General features: G+C 39.3%; 2 protein-coding genes across 6 annotated transcripts in view; one reads left to right on the top strand and one right to left on the bottom strand.

The window, feature by feature from the left end:
* Positions 1–17470, top strand: part of LOC135163574 (protein apterous-like) — a 66310-nt gene that overhangs the window by 670 nt on the left and 48170 nt on the right. The gene's annotated exons all lie outside the window — the stretch shown is intronic.
* On the bottom strand, positions 200–10857 carry Gyg (Glycogenin). 4 transcript variants are annotated; one of them, XR_010299141.1, is made up of 10 exons: positions 10722–10857; positions 7353–7488; positions 6948–7122; positions 6445–6734; positions 6176–6356; positions 4196–5101; positions 3809–4015; positions 3597–3684; positions 3149–3224; positions 2413–2553 (listed from the first exon to the last, which is right to left on the bottom strand). XR_010299141.1 is itself a non-coding variant. In XM_064123082.1 (9 exons), the coding sequence occupies exons 1-9, from the start codon at positions 10726–10728 to the stop codon at positions 1019–1021; spliced, it is 2655 nt and encodes an 884-aa protein (XP_063979152.1). In that variant the 5' UTR covers positions 10729–10857; the 3' UTR covers positions 200–1018. The 4 variants fall into 4 exon arrangements, 3 of the variants coding, with proteins under 3 accessions (XP_063979152.1, XP_063979151.1, XP_063979153.1); XM_064123082.1 differs by lacking the exons at positions 3149–3224; positions 4196–5101 and adding an exon at positions 5954–5989 and having other exon boundaries at positions 200–2553; XM_064123081.1 differs by lacking the exon at positions 3149–3224 and having other exon boundaries at positions 200–2553.

Here is a 17470-nt window from a genome sequence, read left to right as displayed (position 1 = left end):
CGCTTGATTAAATCGCGAAGCGACCGAGTCGATGTAAATCGAAAAGCCGTTTTACAAGGGTTCGGGTTATTGTCTATATCTTATATTGAAAAATAGAATGAATGGAGTCAGGGGAGTATAAAATTAATGGAAAAGCTCTCGTCACGGGAGCTTCCACTATTTCCGATGAGATTGGGTATTCTTACTCAAGGGACTTCACTTCTGTACGTAACTCCCTTTATTAATTCTTGATCGGTTTTCTCTTGCAATTTTGTCTTGCAATTTAACATTTAGTTGAAATGAATAATTAACAGGATTAAATCATTACAATCTCAAAGTCATGAATTTAGAATAGAATCGATTTGGCAAACTGCTGTGAAGGAGTGATGCTTCACTAACGAGTTGAGAGATTAAAAAAGTTCACACGATTGAAATTAATGTCTTACGTTACATAAATTAATATACCTAGAATGGCCGTACAAGAGAATGATGCTCAAAGCGAGTGCTAAACAATCTCTTATTAAAGAAGAAGATTTTGTCATTAGTGAACATAAATAACAAAAAGAAGAAACAGTATAATGCGACTCTTAACGATTAGTACAAAGTAGTAACACTGCTCTTTGCTTTCGCAACAGTCAGTCTGAATTTTCATGATAAAATGACTTGTGCATAGTTTGAATTATTCATTTATTCTTATTTAATCCTTCGTTACACACTTATCCCAGACCTGCCGATTTTTTTTATCACGTCTTTATCGATTCCAGAAAAAAATGAAGTAAATATTACACTCAGAACCTCCAAGTATTTCATACCATTTCTGTGAAATTAATGTTACACTTCAATTTATTTAAGAACAAAAGTCCGAAGCAATTGTTTGTTAAAGGTGAGTAACGAAGGGTTTATTGATAACAATTAAAAAAAAAACACAAAGAAAACCACAGACTAGTTGAACACTGCCAAGAAACCCCCCATCATCACAACTATTATTATTAAAATATTGTGTAAAAAACCTTAGAAAATATCGATTATTTCAGTTTTATCATTGTTCGGATTCGGGTTTCTTGGTGGATTTTGTAGTCCCTGGTTTTCCTTTTCTCTTCGGTGGTACTGGGGTATCTGATGGTGGTGGTGGTGTCTCTGGGACAGATGAGTCGGTTTGAAGAGTCTCAACTTTGGGCACTTTCTTCACCACTCTCACAACCTTCTTCGGTTTCTCCGTTGAGGCACTGGCCTCACCTCCCTCTTCACCCTCTTTCGGTTTCTTGACGACTTTCTTCACCACTTTTTTCGTAGGCTTCTTTACCTCGTCAGCCTCACTTGACTCTGTTTTCTCCTCTGAGCTCATTTTTTTCACCAGTTTTTTAACTGGTTTCTTGGCGGATTTTCCCTCTTCGCTTTGACCCTCCAATGATTCAAACTGAGGACTGGTGGGGGGTGTTGCTTCAGTTACTGTTGGTGTTGATGGGACTGGAAATTTTTCGGGTGATGTTGATTTGGGGGATGGCTCTGGGCTTTCTTCTGAGGATTCTCTCGGTGGGGATGTATCAAGAGGCTCCGCAGCCTGCGGAGGATCTTCGACTTTTGGTTGTTCAGTCAATGGTTCTGAAGACTTCACTTGTGGTTCAGGGAGCTGTTGAAGAACTTCTGGACTCACGGGCGCAGGAGCCTCCTCAGCTGGTGCTGCAGGCTCAGGCACTGGTGGTTCCGCAGGTACCACTGGGGCTTCAGCAGGCGCATTCTCTGGAGTGACTTCGGCCTGGGAAGTCAAGCTTACTGTCTCTGGTTGTGCCAAAGGTGCCGCCACAGCATCGACACCAGCACTTGCTGCGACTACTGGTGTATCCTCGTCTGATTTGACATCAGAATCGAATCCCCCAGTGCCATTTTCGTGATTGGGCACTGCTTCCAGGGATGGTGGAGCCTGGGCTGGTACAGCAGGCTCCAGGGTCTCAACAATAGCTGAGACCGACTCTTGGACGGGTGCAGAGATTGATGAGATTGCCTCTTCAGTCACTGGCTTGATGTGCTCGGAGACAGATTCCTTGATGTCTGCTTCAAGAACGGATTCAGCTACTTGGATGGGCACTGAGCTCTCAGGGACATCCTGGGGTTCCTGCGGCTGTTCGGATTCGGCGAGATTGAGGGATGTTGTGGTTTCGAAGGTCGTGGGGGAGGTGTAGCCTAAGGGGATGACAGTTTCTCGTGTTTCTTCTGGAATCTCTTGTTCTTCTTCTTTTGGTTTAACTGGTGGGGTCGTCAATACTTGGCCTTTCTCTCCAGCTTCTTTGATCGATAAAACTGGGGGTGACGACGTCAGTGATAAGACTGGAGGTGGTGAAGCGAGGGAAAGGAGGGGTGGAGCTGCGGCTATGCGCAGCGGTTCAGCAGGTGATGAAGAAGGTTGCTCAGTCGTTGGAGTTGATGATTCTTTGGGATCTTCTTTTGAGGGTATTGGCGCTTCTTGCGATGCTGCGGTTGCCTGGGGTTCAAGGGTTACGTCTGAGGTCGGTTCTTGGGGTAAATTTTCGGGTTGAGACTTGGTGATCAGGTCTGGTTTTTGGGATACGGCTTCCTCTGTAGGTTTAGAAAAAATCACTATTAATTGGAGTGCACATTCAGAAAGAACGTTTCTAGGTGCTGGGTTCATGATTGTGAAAAATCTTTTTAATCTAAATGAGGATTACTCTGGAGAGGTGCAAGACGTTCGTGATTTGTCTGATGAATTAAGTGGGGTCTCATTGCACCTTTTTTCAATTCTCCATGAGAATTGTTGCTTAGATATTATCGTTACGTGGTTTTATGTATTAGTAGCAATTGAAGCGCATAAACAGCAGGGAAAGCATGAAATTATCTGATAATGGTCAATGAGGTCAATGAAATTCTCCTTCAGATCTGTAGTGTATTCGGGAAGAAACTGAAGGAAGCAGACCTTTCGTGTTTCTGCGAAATTTTGCATGCTGTTCTCTCCCACACGTATTGATTTTTACGGAAATAAAGTAATAGGTATATTCGTTTCGGAAGAGATAGCTGTGAAAGGGAATATGATTTGAAAATGCATCACAATTAAAGGAATCGGTTGTCTCTCAATAGGGAATTTAAAGGGTTATAGTTTAATTTTTGGTTTATTGATTAAGCATTAGGTATTAGCGATGAGCGTCGAAATATTTACCCCAGTCAAGCAAAAGGACAACACAAGACGTAGCAATGCTATGGCGCCATGGTCTGTTAATTGCTCTCCTCTGCTCCTGTTTCAAACACTCAAACTTAATTAAATATGTTTATTCGAATAATTTCTACGACGTAAGTGAATCTGTATCAGTCTCACATCATTGCCCGTTAGATTTACCAATGAAAACTCTTAAACATGCCGTATCATCAACAAAAATAACAAACAAAAAGTGGAAGCATTTATTTCAAAGTTAATGGCCCTGCATTGTCAGTAGTTCATTTTCGATCCAATGATTTTGATTTTCTACTTGAAATTTACGTTCGATGTTTGCTGGGCTTCAAAAATATATTATTTTCTTTTACAATTTATTAATGGACTCTTCAGGTAGTAATTTCTGTTCTGCTTTTACCATAAATGTTTGTGTTAGCTTTTTGGATAAATTACATACCGGCTTCTTTTATTGGGGCAGCAGCTACGGTCGTAGTAGGAGCAGAAAGCGAGGGAGACTCTTCTTCATCCACTGGGGGAGTCGTTTCCTAACAAATAAATTTCAGTTTTTAATTTACTCGATCTTTTGATGTCAGAAAAAATGCTACTAATATTGATTTATCAAGTCAGCAATTCTTAAATTTTCTCAAATTTTATTTCAATTCAAATTACCTTCGGTGGAGTCTTCTCTTTTGTCGATGGGGCTTCATCAAGCGTTGTACATATTTTCTTCCAAATATTATCGAAGCTGTCACGTCCCATGTAATCTATCTGTCCCTGTTCCCAACTGTATTTCCTCATGTGCTCCTCCAGAGCCGTTTGTTCCGGACTCCTCGATTCTCCTAGTGTCAGTTGCGCCAGTGCTCCAGCTATACCACTCTATAAAAAAAATTGTTCGTTAATTATCACAATATCAGGAGAAAAGTGTCAAAATTACTGTCATTTCCCTTTATTTTTTCAAGTAAAATTCCAAAGATACAGGTAAAATTGCATGTGTCTAGGCTATTCTCTACGGGTATAGGCAAGTTTTTAGATGACATTCACATAGTTAGTACTTACATCGCTAGTCTCATTATCGCCGGATTGTTTCTCTGTGTGCGTTGTTGTACTTGAGGATTCTATACAGGGTTGGGAAGGGGATTGTGATGCACTAACATCGATTTTCGAAGCTGTATGATCTGTCAGTCTGTCTGCCCTGTGATGGGATGAACTACTAATTTCCTTATCGCTAGTTTCCTGAGGTACATCCTCACAAGGGAGGCGGGATAAACAATCACTAGGTTCTTCATAAAACTGAGTACTGTGATGTCTGTGCTCTTCATGACTGTAACTATGATTTTCCCTATGATGACTTTGATTCTGAGAATTATTGAACTGAACATTTTCATGAAAATGAGAGCTTGACACAGGTTCATGATGCTTATGTTCTTCATGACTGGGATTATGAGTTTGATGAGGACTTTGCGACTGGTGTGATTGATAATTGATAGATGAGGGAGAAATTTGATGGCATTGCTGGTGTGTTAAATTATCTGAATGCTTATTTTGTCTATCTGAAGGCTCACATTTCTCAGAATGTCGTGTCTGAATGCTAGGAATATTGATATTAGAACAGGTATCATGATGGTGAACGTGAATCTGATGATCCTGAATACGCGCCCTACGTGAACGATCATGATTGTGACTTTGCTCATCATCAGAAGTGACAAATGCATGATGATGAATTTGAAACGGTTCTACATGTGCCTTGTAATGATCCTCAAGTGGGTGAGAATCTTCTTTGTTATAATTCTCCCAGGGATCCCTAAACTCCGAAAAATCTGGAGGTATTTGTGGAGAAATCGCGTCAATTTCATCAGTTGTACGGTCAGTGGCGTCATGAAAAACGTGATGTCTCGTGTTAATGGGTATTGGGGCCATAGGGAGTAGGATATCGTGCCAGTGTAGAGCCAAAGTTGTGCTGGCCTATGCAAGCATATCATGCCAAAACAGAAAAAAAATGCACACTATGTCTATTAGTCACAGAATCACAACATTCAATAATTCTTTTTAAAAAATGATGAATTGCAACGTAATAGGACGCAACACCTTGAACCCATTAGTCCCAATACGCCATTAACTATTCAATTTTGCTAGATCCATGCAGTACGTGTAATTAATTGACTATAGTAATAATAATTTTCATCAGAATAATTTTACGGGGAGGTGAATCTCAGGAACAAAGTTTTATGTACTACTTCTTATGGATCGTTATCCGGAAAGTGATGTTGTACACTTTTGACGCTCAGAAACTTCAAAATCATTGTGAAAAAATTATTTCTCGAAAAATGACGAAGCGTTTGTTCCTGAACGTCTCCTTAAAAATTATTCCAATAGTTGGTGCTTTCGGGAAGATTACGTGGGTTCAAAGTGCATCCAGCTGATTTGCTTAATAATTTAAAAATAATATTCATCAATAAAATACATACGTACATCATACTAAACAAGAACTGTCATAGTGTCTTATCGAAAAAGAAAGAATAACATTCGTTTCGTGCGTTGGAAGTTTTGAAATAAAATCAAAAATAGTTTAGAACGATGCGCAGTTTGTTTTGATATAGAAAATATTTTTAGAAAATTCTATAATCTTGCCAATTTAACACCTACTAGAACGGCACCAGTGAATGAGGCGTGATAGAGAAATATGAATGAAGTTTTTTGTAAAATTTGCAGCGGTGCAAAGAGCCACTAATTGGCGCACTAAATTGTTAATAAATAGTTTAGACTATTTACAAACATTGAACAAATAATTACCGATAATTCTTCTGGATTTCTTACCTCGCGATTACGCGTGTCCTTGGGTTCATTTCTTAGCTTGCGGAATCAGTAAAAGGGGTGGTAAGCATTACAATTGTCAGGCCAATCTTGTAAGTATAATGTATTAGATATCAAATCTCTTAACTAGTATCAATTATTCATTAATTGATACAATTCGGTCTCACCGTATTAGTTGAACTCGACTGAAATATCATAATGATTTATTTGGGTTGAGGAACTTACCATTACTGGTGATAATTCACGATGAACACTTTCGCAAAAGATATTCCACCATAGTTGGAGAAGTGGCTTGAGGTGATTACTTCCTGGGGTTGGTTGAACTTCACCGGTCAATGAGTCAAAGTACTGGAGCCAGGGTTTCGTACTTCCGATAAAATGAATGATCCTGACGTCGTCTCCGAATCTTTAGGGAAGATAACGATCGATGATATTCAATTAGCCCTTTTAATTCTTAGAAATTGATAGGGAAGGACAGAAATAGAAGTGCTTACTGTTTGTAAGCCGGAAGATATGAATAAGTCGCAGTCGAACACATGTTGTAGATAAAGGGAAGATGTTTAGATATATCTTTGTGAGCCCAATCGCTGAAATAAGAATTCAGTAATCCCTGATCACCACCATCGAAGGATCCTTGGGATGCTGCGAACGATGTTAATGATGCAAATGTTTGTTGTGACGGTGTGAACACAAATACTCCGGAGTTGAAGCAATCTGGCCAACCTACGTCTGGAGCAGCTGATAGCTCCTCTCGTTCAAAAAGCTCATCGCAGTTTCTGACCACCTGAATCCCATATGGTGAAATCAATCATCGTGGGATAATTATTGGACCGTATTCAAATGAAGTTTTAGGAGTTCTATGACAGGGACATCTCCTTCAGCCAATAATAATTAAATGCTAGAGATTAAACAGATACATTGGCATTTTGAAGGGATGAAAACTCTTCCACTTCATTTCAAATGAAGAACTAGCTGTTGAGGGACAGAAATAAATTACCAAAGTGTCCGCATCAACAAAAACACATCTCTCGTATTGCGTGAGTCTCCAGCAGTGTAATTTCGTGAAGGTGATCCCCAATTCTGGTCTAGCCAGTAGTGCAAGATTCGCCTCGTCCCTTGAGTCGAGGACATTGACCTCTTGAACTACAGTGAAGACCATCGACAATTTTTCCCTGGAAATAATTTCAATTACCAAGTTTTAAACTCTGACGATTCATTGGGGAATTTTACTGCCAATATCACACACGTGAGCTAATCGCGGTTTAAGGTCAAGTGTACTTTCGCCGTTGGCTGAATTTCTTGGCAGCCAATGCAGCTTTTCGATGCTACGATTGTACTGCCTCTTCGATCGAAAATTTCACCTCGATTTAGGTGGCAATGAGAAACGAAAAAGGAACAATACCTCATTGACTGGGTGACACCAGGAGTGATGAGTACTGCCAGATCATGTTTGGTCCCCGCACGTCTCAATGAGTTCGCCAATACCAGTGCTCCAAGGGAGTACGAGTCATTGGTGGCCAATGTGACCCATGCAAACCCTGAAATTCATTGGTGAAGGGAAAGGATTCTTCGTATATTTTCGGGGAGCATTGCATTATTGTTCAGATTTTTCTTTTCAAACTCTATTCAACTTGTTGGATTTTTTCCAAATTCAAAATCAGGGAATCGAACCCGGAACATTATGATGTCTCTCAGCTTTATTTAACACTTTTGCAAAATTTCGAGTGTCAATGGCCCACTGTATTTGTGTCATCATTTAGATAACACTGAGTTCAGCGTGTTTCACGCCTATCGAGCGATTATATAATTGAACTTCCTAAAGAAAAAAAAGTCATCAACGGGCTCCTGATCGATTCATATCTTTAATTCTAAATATATCAGTCTAAACGCCTGACGTTAAAAAAATCACGTCTTCTCTGTTACATCAGTCATAGTTCATCAGCGAAAATATTATCAGTTTGCGTTTTAACAGAACATTTTGAGGAAAGAGTGCGGCGAACGGAATGAAGAATGCGTCGACTGTTTTCAGAGGGAGAAAGGAAGATGCTGATGAAGTTCATGTGGCAGAGAGCCAGAATTTGATATATTTATACATCCCTAGTTAAATATCTCATCTTCAAATACAGTGACTTCATGGCGACTTCATCAAAAAAATCGTCATGAATTTATTTGCAATTGGATTTCAATGATACGCTCATAACAAGTCGCCAGAGTATTTATTTCTGTTGTGTCAATCGATTATTAACATCATAGGACAATTGAGTGGCTTATCAACACTGAACTATTCACTTGAGTGTACCATGTGAGTGCCGTTTGTCTCAGACGCAATAAGACACGTGTAAATTAACGGGTGATGTGTAGGAAGCTAGCATAAACTTGGCAGCAGCACAATGTGCATGAATCCAGTTATTACAATCTTGAACATGTGTTCCAAGAATTTTTCCATCAAGGTGGAGTGAAATGTTGGAAAGAATTTTTCAAGAGCATACTCGTCGAATTAAAGTTAATTCAATATTAAAAGTTTACTGATGGTGTCATTATGCAATAAATAAGAGATCAGCATCTCCATTGGACGGACATATTCCTGACCTCTCACAATTTCTAGTATTATTCTGACTGTGGAAGAAACTTTTCAAATAGTTTCTCCAAAACATTTGTCCCGTTATCACGCGATGAAGAGATAACCTTTTTATGTTTGTCTCACGTGATATTCTCATGGTCTAAATTGAGGATTATTTTCGCCCTGAAATACTTGTGAGCCTGATACTGTCCCGACGATTTCCTCTCCAACCGGAACGGGTCACCAGGGAGGGGAAAAAAAAATGTACTACATTCCATCGAGCTGGAAGAGGAAACCCTGGCAAAGGACATCCCTTCGGTGAAGAACAATGAGCCTGGTTAACGGTTGTCTATGAGAGATACACACGTGAGATTGAATTACAGCAGACGCATGTGGAGATGATAAAAAAAAAAACTGGAGCGCGACTCGATTCATCTTCACGACAGAGACCTTGATAAGTTCAGATTAGCGTGGGTCAAATTGGCGGGATGTATATTTAGAGTCTATGGTGCTATGCAAAATGTTTCGGCATTTTAAATGGATGTAACACTTGTGGTTTATTTTTTACATTATTTCAATCTCAAATTTTTCTAACGGTATTCGTGTAGACTAATTAAATCTCGGAGAAGTGCTCTTGATTCGTCAATTAAATGTCAATAAATGTCAAATCGTGTAATAGGAGGCATCGGAAATAGGACTACTGGCTCTTTTATTCGGTACAGAGAATGAACATATTATGATACGAAGAGGAAACTTGAGATGCCAAACGTCGCGACGACCCGGCGTCGACTCCAAGGGTTTATATTTACACACAAACCGCTATCCACGGGTACTCTCATAATAGCACTCCAGGATTTGCGAGGAAAATTCGTGCACTTTGTCACTTAGGCAAGTACTTCTTATTGTCACAGGGCTCGACTTCCGTTAGAACGGGTTTTCTATTTGTCAGACTTTGTAGGAGTATCCACTGGGGTGTCACAAATTCAATTATCGGTTGAATGTTAATTTTTTTAATTATTATCGTGCATTGGAGACAATTCAATGAAATATAAAATTTAGGAGCAGTAATCAACTGAGAAGGGTTTTACAGTTATAAACTCGGAATATAATCAGGAGTGATAATTGAATGAAAATATCAGCAAAATACTGAAAATGCTATGGGATCGATTCTTTGAATATTGAATGTCGAAATTTTCTATCGGGTCGAGGTAGTTAAACCGCCTGCTTCAATCTCTTCTTTACCCACGGGCCAGTGTATAACATGACAGATTAGTTGCTCATAATCTGATGAGAGTTCATTTCATCAGTAACACGTGCCAGTTGCTATTTGTCACTGGCATAAGCCGCATTCGTAACGGATAAACTTTCAACCAATCCACCCACACGTTCAGAATGCGGAAAATAATCGTCACCAGTAGCATCCACGTATAATCCCAATCATACGAAATTTATTTATAAAAAATAGAAGACTTGATTTATCCCGACAAGTCCAGGGTCTAAAATATACCAGGCTCTCGGGCCTCTTGCAGACGCTCGCTGCGTTTTATCTAAAATTAACGTGTAAATTCTTGAAATACATGAGGCATGAAAAAAAAACCATCGAAACCCGCGGGGTGAGGACTTTCGCCGGAATTTGAAAGAATTGCAAATATCGCGAATGAATATTTTCAATATTCGATCATACATCGAGTGAAATTATCGTACCATCAGTTTAATTTCACAATTAGATTCGCATTTTCATGATTGAATAAAATTGGAACATAATAGATCCTCAGTATAATAATCCCGTGAATTATGGGCGGAGCAATAAATTCACCAATTTAAATGGTAATTCATCCACTCGTTGGTATTTTCAGCGCAAGCGCTTTACATTTATCTCGCAATGAGCGGGAACTGTCGTAAATAAATTAATGAATCATCAAGTTCAATCTCACGTAAACAATAAATGGATAATAGATAATGATCAATGACGCATTATGTGACCCACTGTCAAATTCACCCTGCAATTGTTCTTAACTAGATGACTTTCTAGTCAAGTGAACTGTCGTTAATCATCCCAATAAGCCCTGTGAATCGTTCACATTTGAAGGTCATTGAAGACCGGTTACGCAGGACGACGTTTTGGATCAATTTGGGGAGCGACTGAATTTACGAATATTTTTTACCGGAAATAATGACTGAAAAGTATGCCGTAGAGGCGTGATAACTTACCACCCATTGTGGACGGATCGTTCAGTGACGATGAACTTTTTTCAGTGGACAGCCAACACAAGTCACAAACAGCAAAATTATTTTTGTTTCGTCAAAACGTGTGTCTCCCGTCGTCGCCGCTACACGAGTGCGTGACTGAATGGAATCAAGGTTCCTCGTTCATCTCAGAATATTTGACGAATATCGATATCAGAGGGATCGATTCTATCCACCAATTCTAATTAATTTTCACCAACAATCGGTAAAATGAACAATCTGTTAATTTTTATCGACAGCCGGTGATTTATGTTCCGTAAATTTCCGAGCGATTCCTATGTTCACCTGCATTACCGATGCTCTGTCGGTAACTGGTCATCAAATTGCAATTTCCGAATATTTGATTCATTAAATGAAATTTTAACAAATTCTACAATTAAAATTTTTTGATACAGATTTATGGAAATAATTATTTGGGAATAATTTTCCGTAATTTCACTTGCAATTAAATTTCATATATGGCAATCAATAATAGCAATAATAATACCTCAATTATTACTCCAGACATACGAGAAAATCGTGCAACATCCTCCCCCTCTCATCCTCGGGGTAACCTCCCACCAAGCCCCTATAATTCCGGCATACGCTCCCGCGTTTTATTCCATAATGAATATAATTATCGACAGGGTAGCGATATAATGAGCACTTTGAGTCAGTGGCGCGTACCACCGACGGCAACTGCATAGATTTACCAGCATAAAACGACTATAAAAGCGAACTCCTCAGAAATAACCGAGCACAAACATGCGTATGCATCTATAATGCACAATAATTAATATAATTCTCAATTTATAAGTCAGTCAGGAGAAAAAGGAATATTAAAATTTTAGTGGAAGAGGGGGTGGGTGGGGGGGGGGGGTAGGACAGGATTGGGGGATGGTGGACGTTATCGAATCTTCTGCAATGACATTTGGTTTGGCTGCCTCTGGGAAGAGATGTCGGTCATTAAGCGAAGACCCTCTATTAAAGAATCCCTACGTCGTTCTACCTCACTCCATTCGATTTCTCTCCTTCGTCACTCCCTTGCACTTGCCCATACTCTCATAGCCGGGCTTTTCGAGTGGCGAACGAGTGGCTCTGGGGGCTTTGTTGATTCAAGGCGATAATGCTAGGCTGCGAGAGGTGGCTTTTTTTTTTTTTTTTTTTTTTTTCTCTCGCCCTCTCGTCTCGTCTGTCTCGACGAAAAGGAGAGAATGGAAAACAGAGGTGAACGAGAAAGAAAAAAACAATTATTGGAAAAAATAAAGTAACGATTTGGGGTGGGGGGTGAGGGGGGAGGGAGGGAAGACGGCAGTTGATAATTATAGATTCTCATTCTTTCAAGCTTCGAATGTCTTGTCAATACTAGAGTTATAATCAATTTTTTTTTTTTCGTTCACCAAAATCAGAGAGAGAAAAAAAACTGAAGCCATCGAATGGTCGGGGAATTGTCGTTAACTTCTCTGGATTTTATTTGGTGATTTGAAGGTGAAAAAAAAAAAAAAAATTGTTGAAAAAATTTATCAACTCTCCATATGGTACCTTCGCGTCTTCGAGCTCCCTCTCCTGTTCTCCGGGATTCTGAGATTGAGCGATATGGTCCCTCGGGGTACATATATCCCCGAAAAGTTGTCGAATCGATAGGTTTCCATTGGACTATGGGTATGGGACACCTCGAATTTAATTGCCACCGGCAGCAGATTAGGTGAGGTAGATAAACCTGGCTGCGAGGAGAGAGATATGTTGGGGTAAAGGGAGAGGAGGATTGGGTGGAATGAAGAAGTGTGCGGTATGGAAACGTGCTACATATATCAAGTATAAGGGAGTGATGGCTATCTAAGGGCTGAGGGCAACCCTTTCCTCGGTATGATTTAGATTCTGTCATTGGTGTGTCAGTAAGAGGTACCAATTACTGATAATTTTGATAGAAGAGAATTTGTTAGTCAATGGGGCATGATATTTAGGAAAAATATGTCACTATTCCATCGGTAAAAAATTTTTTTATGTTTATTATTACCTAGTTTGAATATTTGTTATATAATTGCCGTGGAATTTTATAAATTGCGTTTGAAATAAGTTCAACAATTATTCAAACGCAAATTACTATTTCCGTTTCTCTTTTTTCTTCTCTCAATCGTTAAAAAAGTATGAAGAACTAGTGGTAAAAGATCTCCCGTTGAAGTTCACACAGTAACAACGCCTGAATTCAGCTCAGCGTGCGAGTTGATTTTGACATGCCTCAGGGATCGGTAATATTGTTGCACTTGGCCCCCAGCAGCGTTAAACACACCCATATCGTACACTGTACACCATTTAGCCTTGGAACCACGAATTTATTTGACATTACTCGAGGCCCCAGACACGTTAAAACTCGACTCTTGCACCAATACCCTGGGAAATCCACGGTATCACGGCGAACCCCCTGAAACGCCTCTCATTTTCATAGCAATTGAACAGTGGGGTGAGTTTTTTTAAATTATTTCTCTCCTCTCGGGGCGTTTCTGTGTTGGTGAATTTCATGGTGTAAGGCAGAGCCTGCAATAACGATCGTGTGATCCTGTATTTATCAAAAAATTCTCTTTACATTGTTGAAAATTTTTGGCCGAATTTTCCGTGACAATTTTCGTGACCATTTGATTATGGTGCGTTAGGAACGAAAAAAATGAATCGTGAAAGTTCTCTGTTTCGCATAAATCATGGCATGATCTTGAGTTTATTGTCTTTACATTGACATGTCATGAGGTACACAAACATTTAAAGAAATACTCGAGAAGTGTTACAGTCGTGTATTGAAGTATCTCGGGTGCCTCATTATCTGCCATAATTTACCTTTCAAGTAATTTTCAAACATTTTAAATTGATTGAGATGAGATTGTGATGGGCGGCTTCTGGGACACAACTCGGCACTTTACATGAAGAGGCCAGTTTTAGTGTCACCCCCTCCCCCCCCCCCTCGCTACCCGGTTGAACTATGAAGGAAGTTGTTCCACGAATGAGAGAGGTATTGGGTGAAGCTGTCAGTGAGAAAACAGATGACACCCAATTTTTGTATCTCTCTATCGTGTTCAATCTCTTTGATCTGCTCCGAAATGACGATTTTCCATTGACTCTACGGGCAGATATGAACAGATAGATACAAGACGGGGAAATTGATAGAGGGGGAAATCATTTGTTCAGGTTCTCGAGGAATTTTTGCCTGAAATTTCCGGTACATTTATTGGAAATTCCCCCATTATTTTGATAAATTTGATAAAATAATTAAGAAGAATTGGGAAGTTAAGAAATTGTGGTACATAAATTGTTCAATTATCTATATATTTAATGGCACGTTAAAATGAAAAATATAAGCGTAGGGAAATTACTGGACTATCGTCTTTCTATATATTTCCTTCCTCGTTTATAAATATTGGGTGAAGGGTATGGAGAGGATTTTTTTGATGCTCTCGACTTAACTCCAACACTCTCGTAATAAAATGGAATATTGAGACCAGAATTTTACAATGGCACAAGGAACCCAGTAAGAACGAGTTTTAAAAATGACTTCATTCGAGTCAAAAGGCTTAAAATTTACAACACTTTAATTCAAATATATTTATTTTTTTTTTCTTCTCTTTACGCCAGTGGTATACAAATAAACCAATAAAAATAAAACGAGGGAACTATATGGTCCTTGAGTGTGTCCAAACGTTAGGTAGACAGCCGAAGGAATCTCCTGGTTTTCTCAAAAGGCCCACTTAACGTCTTTATGAGTTTCGGTTGTTAACACGGGGAACAGCTCGACGGGTCTTTCTCATCTAAAACCATATCTGGCCCCGGGTTACAACCTCAGGCTGGTCCGTGAAGATCTCATTCCTCCAGTGACTCGTCCGTTATCTTCATGATCTCCGAGCGGTTTTCGAGACGACTTTTGGGGATAAAAATGTCATTCGGCGAAAGGTAGGAAACCGGAAAAAATCGCTCTTGTTGAGGTGATAGCGGCTTAAGTCTCATGAGACCCTGAGAAATATTTTCAAGAGGAAGTTCAAGTATGTGAGAGGTTAATGAAAGTGAAAATAATGATGCGGTAGCCGATTGATGACTTCACGATTGATATTTCAACTTCTTCAAGGCTTTATCAGAGGAGCACTTAATTATCAGTGTGAAGGTACCACACGATTGTCTTATCTTCTCGGTTAATTACGATTTTATTCATCCGCGTGAGGGATATGTTCACTCTGTGAGGACAATGTCATTGGAATTGTTGGGTTATAAATATTCAGTAATCAATTGTGAGGAAATATATATTTTTCCGATAGTAATTTTCTTTTGTTGATAAAAAATTCTTGGGCAACTCGAAATAGTTCCATTGGTTTCGTTTTTATTATTGAAAATATAGGTTCAGTTAGCGATTGGGGGATAGTGCTAATTTCGAGGGGTTATACTCTACAGAATCTCAAAAACAGTCGCATGAGACAGGAAAAAAATTGAAAGGAAGTGGAAACACTTTGAGAGATTAATGAATGGGAAAATGATGAAACGATCGTAAAAATTGCGATTAATATATCAAATTTTTCGATTTACTATCAGCGGTAATTAATTATCAGCATAGAGGTACTACCTCGTTCACCATCATCCCATTTTCACTGTTAATTACAGACGTGCGTCTCCGGAAGGTGGGCTGATAACAATCGCATTCAGTCATTTGTTCAAAATGATTTTTATGAGAATTGCTTTTAAAATTGCATTTAAGCGCAGCTCATACATCTTCTTAATTCCTCTTTTTGCCGATCATACCGCAGGGAAAACGATTTGTAATTGAAGGCTGAGAGGAAATTGTGGGAGAGACAGTATGCGTGCATGAAATTCCGTGTGAACTTACTTCAGTTTCCTTTCGCTCTAGTGTCGTACGATTGTTGAATCCGATTATCTTCACAATTTTCCCGAATACCGAGGGAAAATAAATGTTTCAATTCGATGAATTTGATATTGAAATGAGGAAAGAAAGTGGTGTCTTGTAAATTTTTCATGCGCTCTGAGTGTATCCTGGGACGATAGGGCAAGTTAACCAATGCGTGAAGAAAACTTGAGCTGTTTTTTTTTTTTTTTTTTTGAACGATCCCGAGAGAGAGGGGGAATGCACGAGTGAGGAGGCGGACGCAATCTGAATTATTATCAAAATCCTGGGCCGTGAAAAACATTAATGCGCACTTTTGCCCTTATGATTGCCATTTAGATAGATGGTCTTGCCATTGCAATTAACTACTTCCATTTGGATTAACATTCGTGGCATTTTTCCTATCTAAAATAGCGTGTTTCGTGTCTTACGAGTGAGGAATTAATATCATCGTGATTATTATTTCTTTGAAATCACTGCTGATACTGCCTCCAGTATTTGCAATCATTAAACTATTATTACTATTATCTTCAATATTATCTGCGGTGAGATACGAATGATGCGAATGATCATTAATTCAATCGTAAAAGAAGCCATGAAATAGTTTATTTTCCATTTGTAAATATTATAGTTTGGGGATTTTTTTTCACTAAATTTATGGATTAAAGTGCCACGGGAAATTTCGAAGGAAATTAACTGGAAAGAAAAAACAATTTGCCGTTATATTTTGAAATTTATGAAGATCATTTTGGTTATCATATCCCTGCGTAACATTAACGTCACATACATTTATACTTGGATATCGAACTTACCTTCGCGTGTTAGCAAACGTAGCACGCGTGAGACCAACGAGACCTCCCCCGACGTTACGGAACACCTATTCCAAAGTATTCAAGTACTTGTGCATATACATAGACTTGTGGAGACGCTCTCGTGATCTATAATGCTCGACAATTTTTCCCACCGTTCATGGAGATTCGCAGCGAGTCTTCAATGGGAAGAGCTAGTCTTTCAGATCCACCGACGAGTCATCAATGAGGCTCGCATATTTTTATAGATCTCGGAGCGAAATTCCGTTCACCGCGGGAAAATCGATCTTACGAAGCAGAAGTTTATCGATACGTAAATAATAAATAATAAGAATTTTTCAATTAATTATTACGACCTGAGAATCAAATATCGGGAATAAGCGTTGTGGGATGTGCGAAGAAATTTGACAATTTTATAGTAATTATCATTTTAGTCAATTAAAATTTTACAATAAATAGTGAATCACGTAGGGAGTAATGAGCCGCTGGCAGTTCGAGGTATTGTAGAGTATTTAAAGGTCCATCGATCACCCTATGCAGAAACAGTGTGAGATTGTAGACAAACTGGGTGGCGTCCTGCCAATTATTCAAGCCAAAGTGTCACTCGACAATTCCGTAAAATTTATCCTTTAATCTCTGTCTTTGGTGAATTTTCATTTTTATTTTCTACACATCCCTTTTGTTTTTCCACCAAGTTCGTAAATTTGGGATATATCTGCGTGCCAATGTCTCGTAAAACTCTCGTCGCAGTGCATTTTAACCGAACTGTGTGCGTGTACAACTCGTCTGTTATGAGTGGCGATCCGCAACGCCGCGGGTGTGCGTTATTATTATCAGCGATGCACGAGAAAGACCCCGATGAAGGTGGCAGGTGGGTCCCGCCTTTGGCTTCACATTGCCGTGGCGCCGGATATGCGTTTTATACGAGCTCACCAGGCACAAAAAACAGTTTACTGGATAAGGAGAGAGAGGGAGGAGTGAGAAGGATAGTGGGTAACGCGCGGTTTCTCCACGTCCGGAACAAGATTGATGTGTATTATCTAAATTTTCAT

The sequence above is a fragment of the Diachasmimorpha longicaudata genome, chromosome 6 (assembly GCF_034640455.1).
Source record: "Diachasmimorpha longicaudata isolate KC_UGA_2023 chromosome 6, iyDiaLong2, whole genome shotgun sequence".
Lineage (NCBI taxonomy): Eukaryota > Metazoa > Arthropoda > Insecta > Hymenoptera > Braconidae > Diachasmimorpha > Diachasmimorpha longicaudata.
Note: the sequence above shows the minus strand (reverse complement) of the source record. Positions and strands in the feature narration are given on the sequence as shown.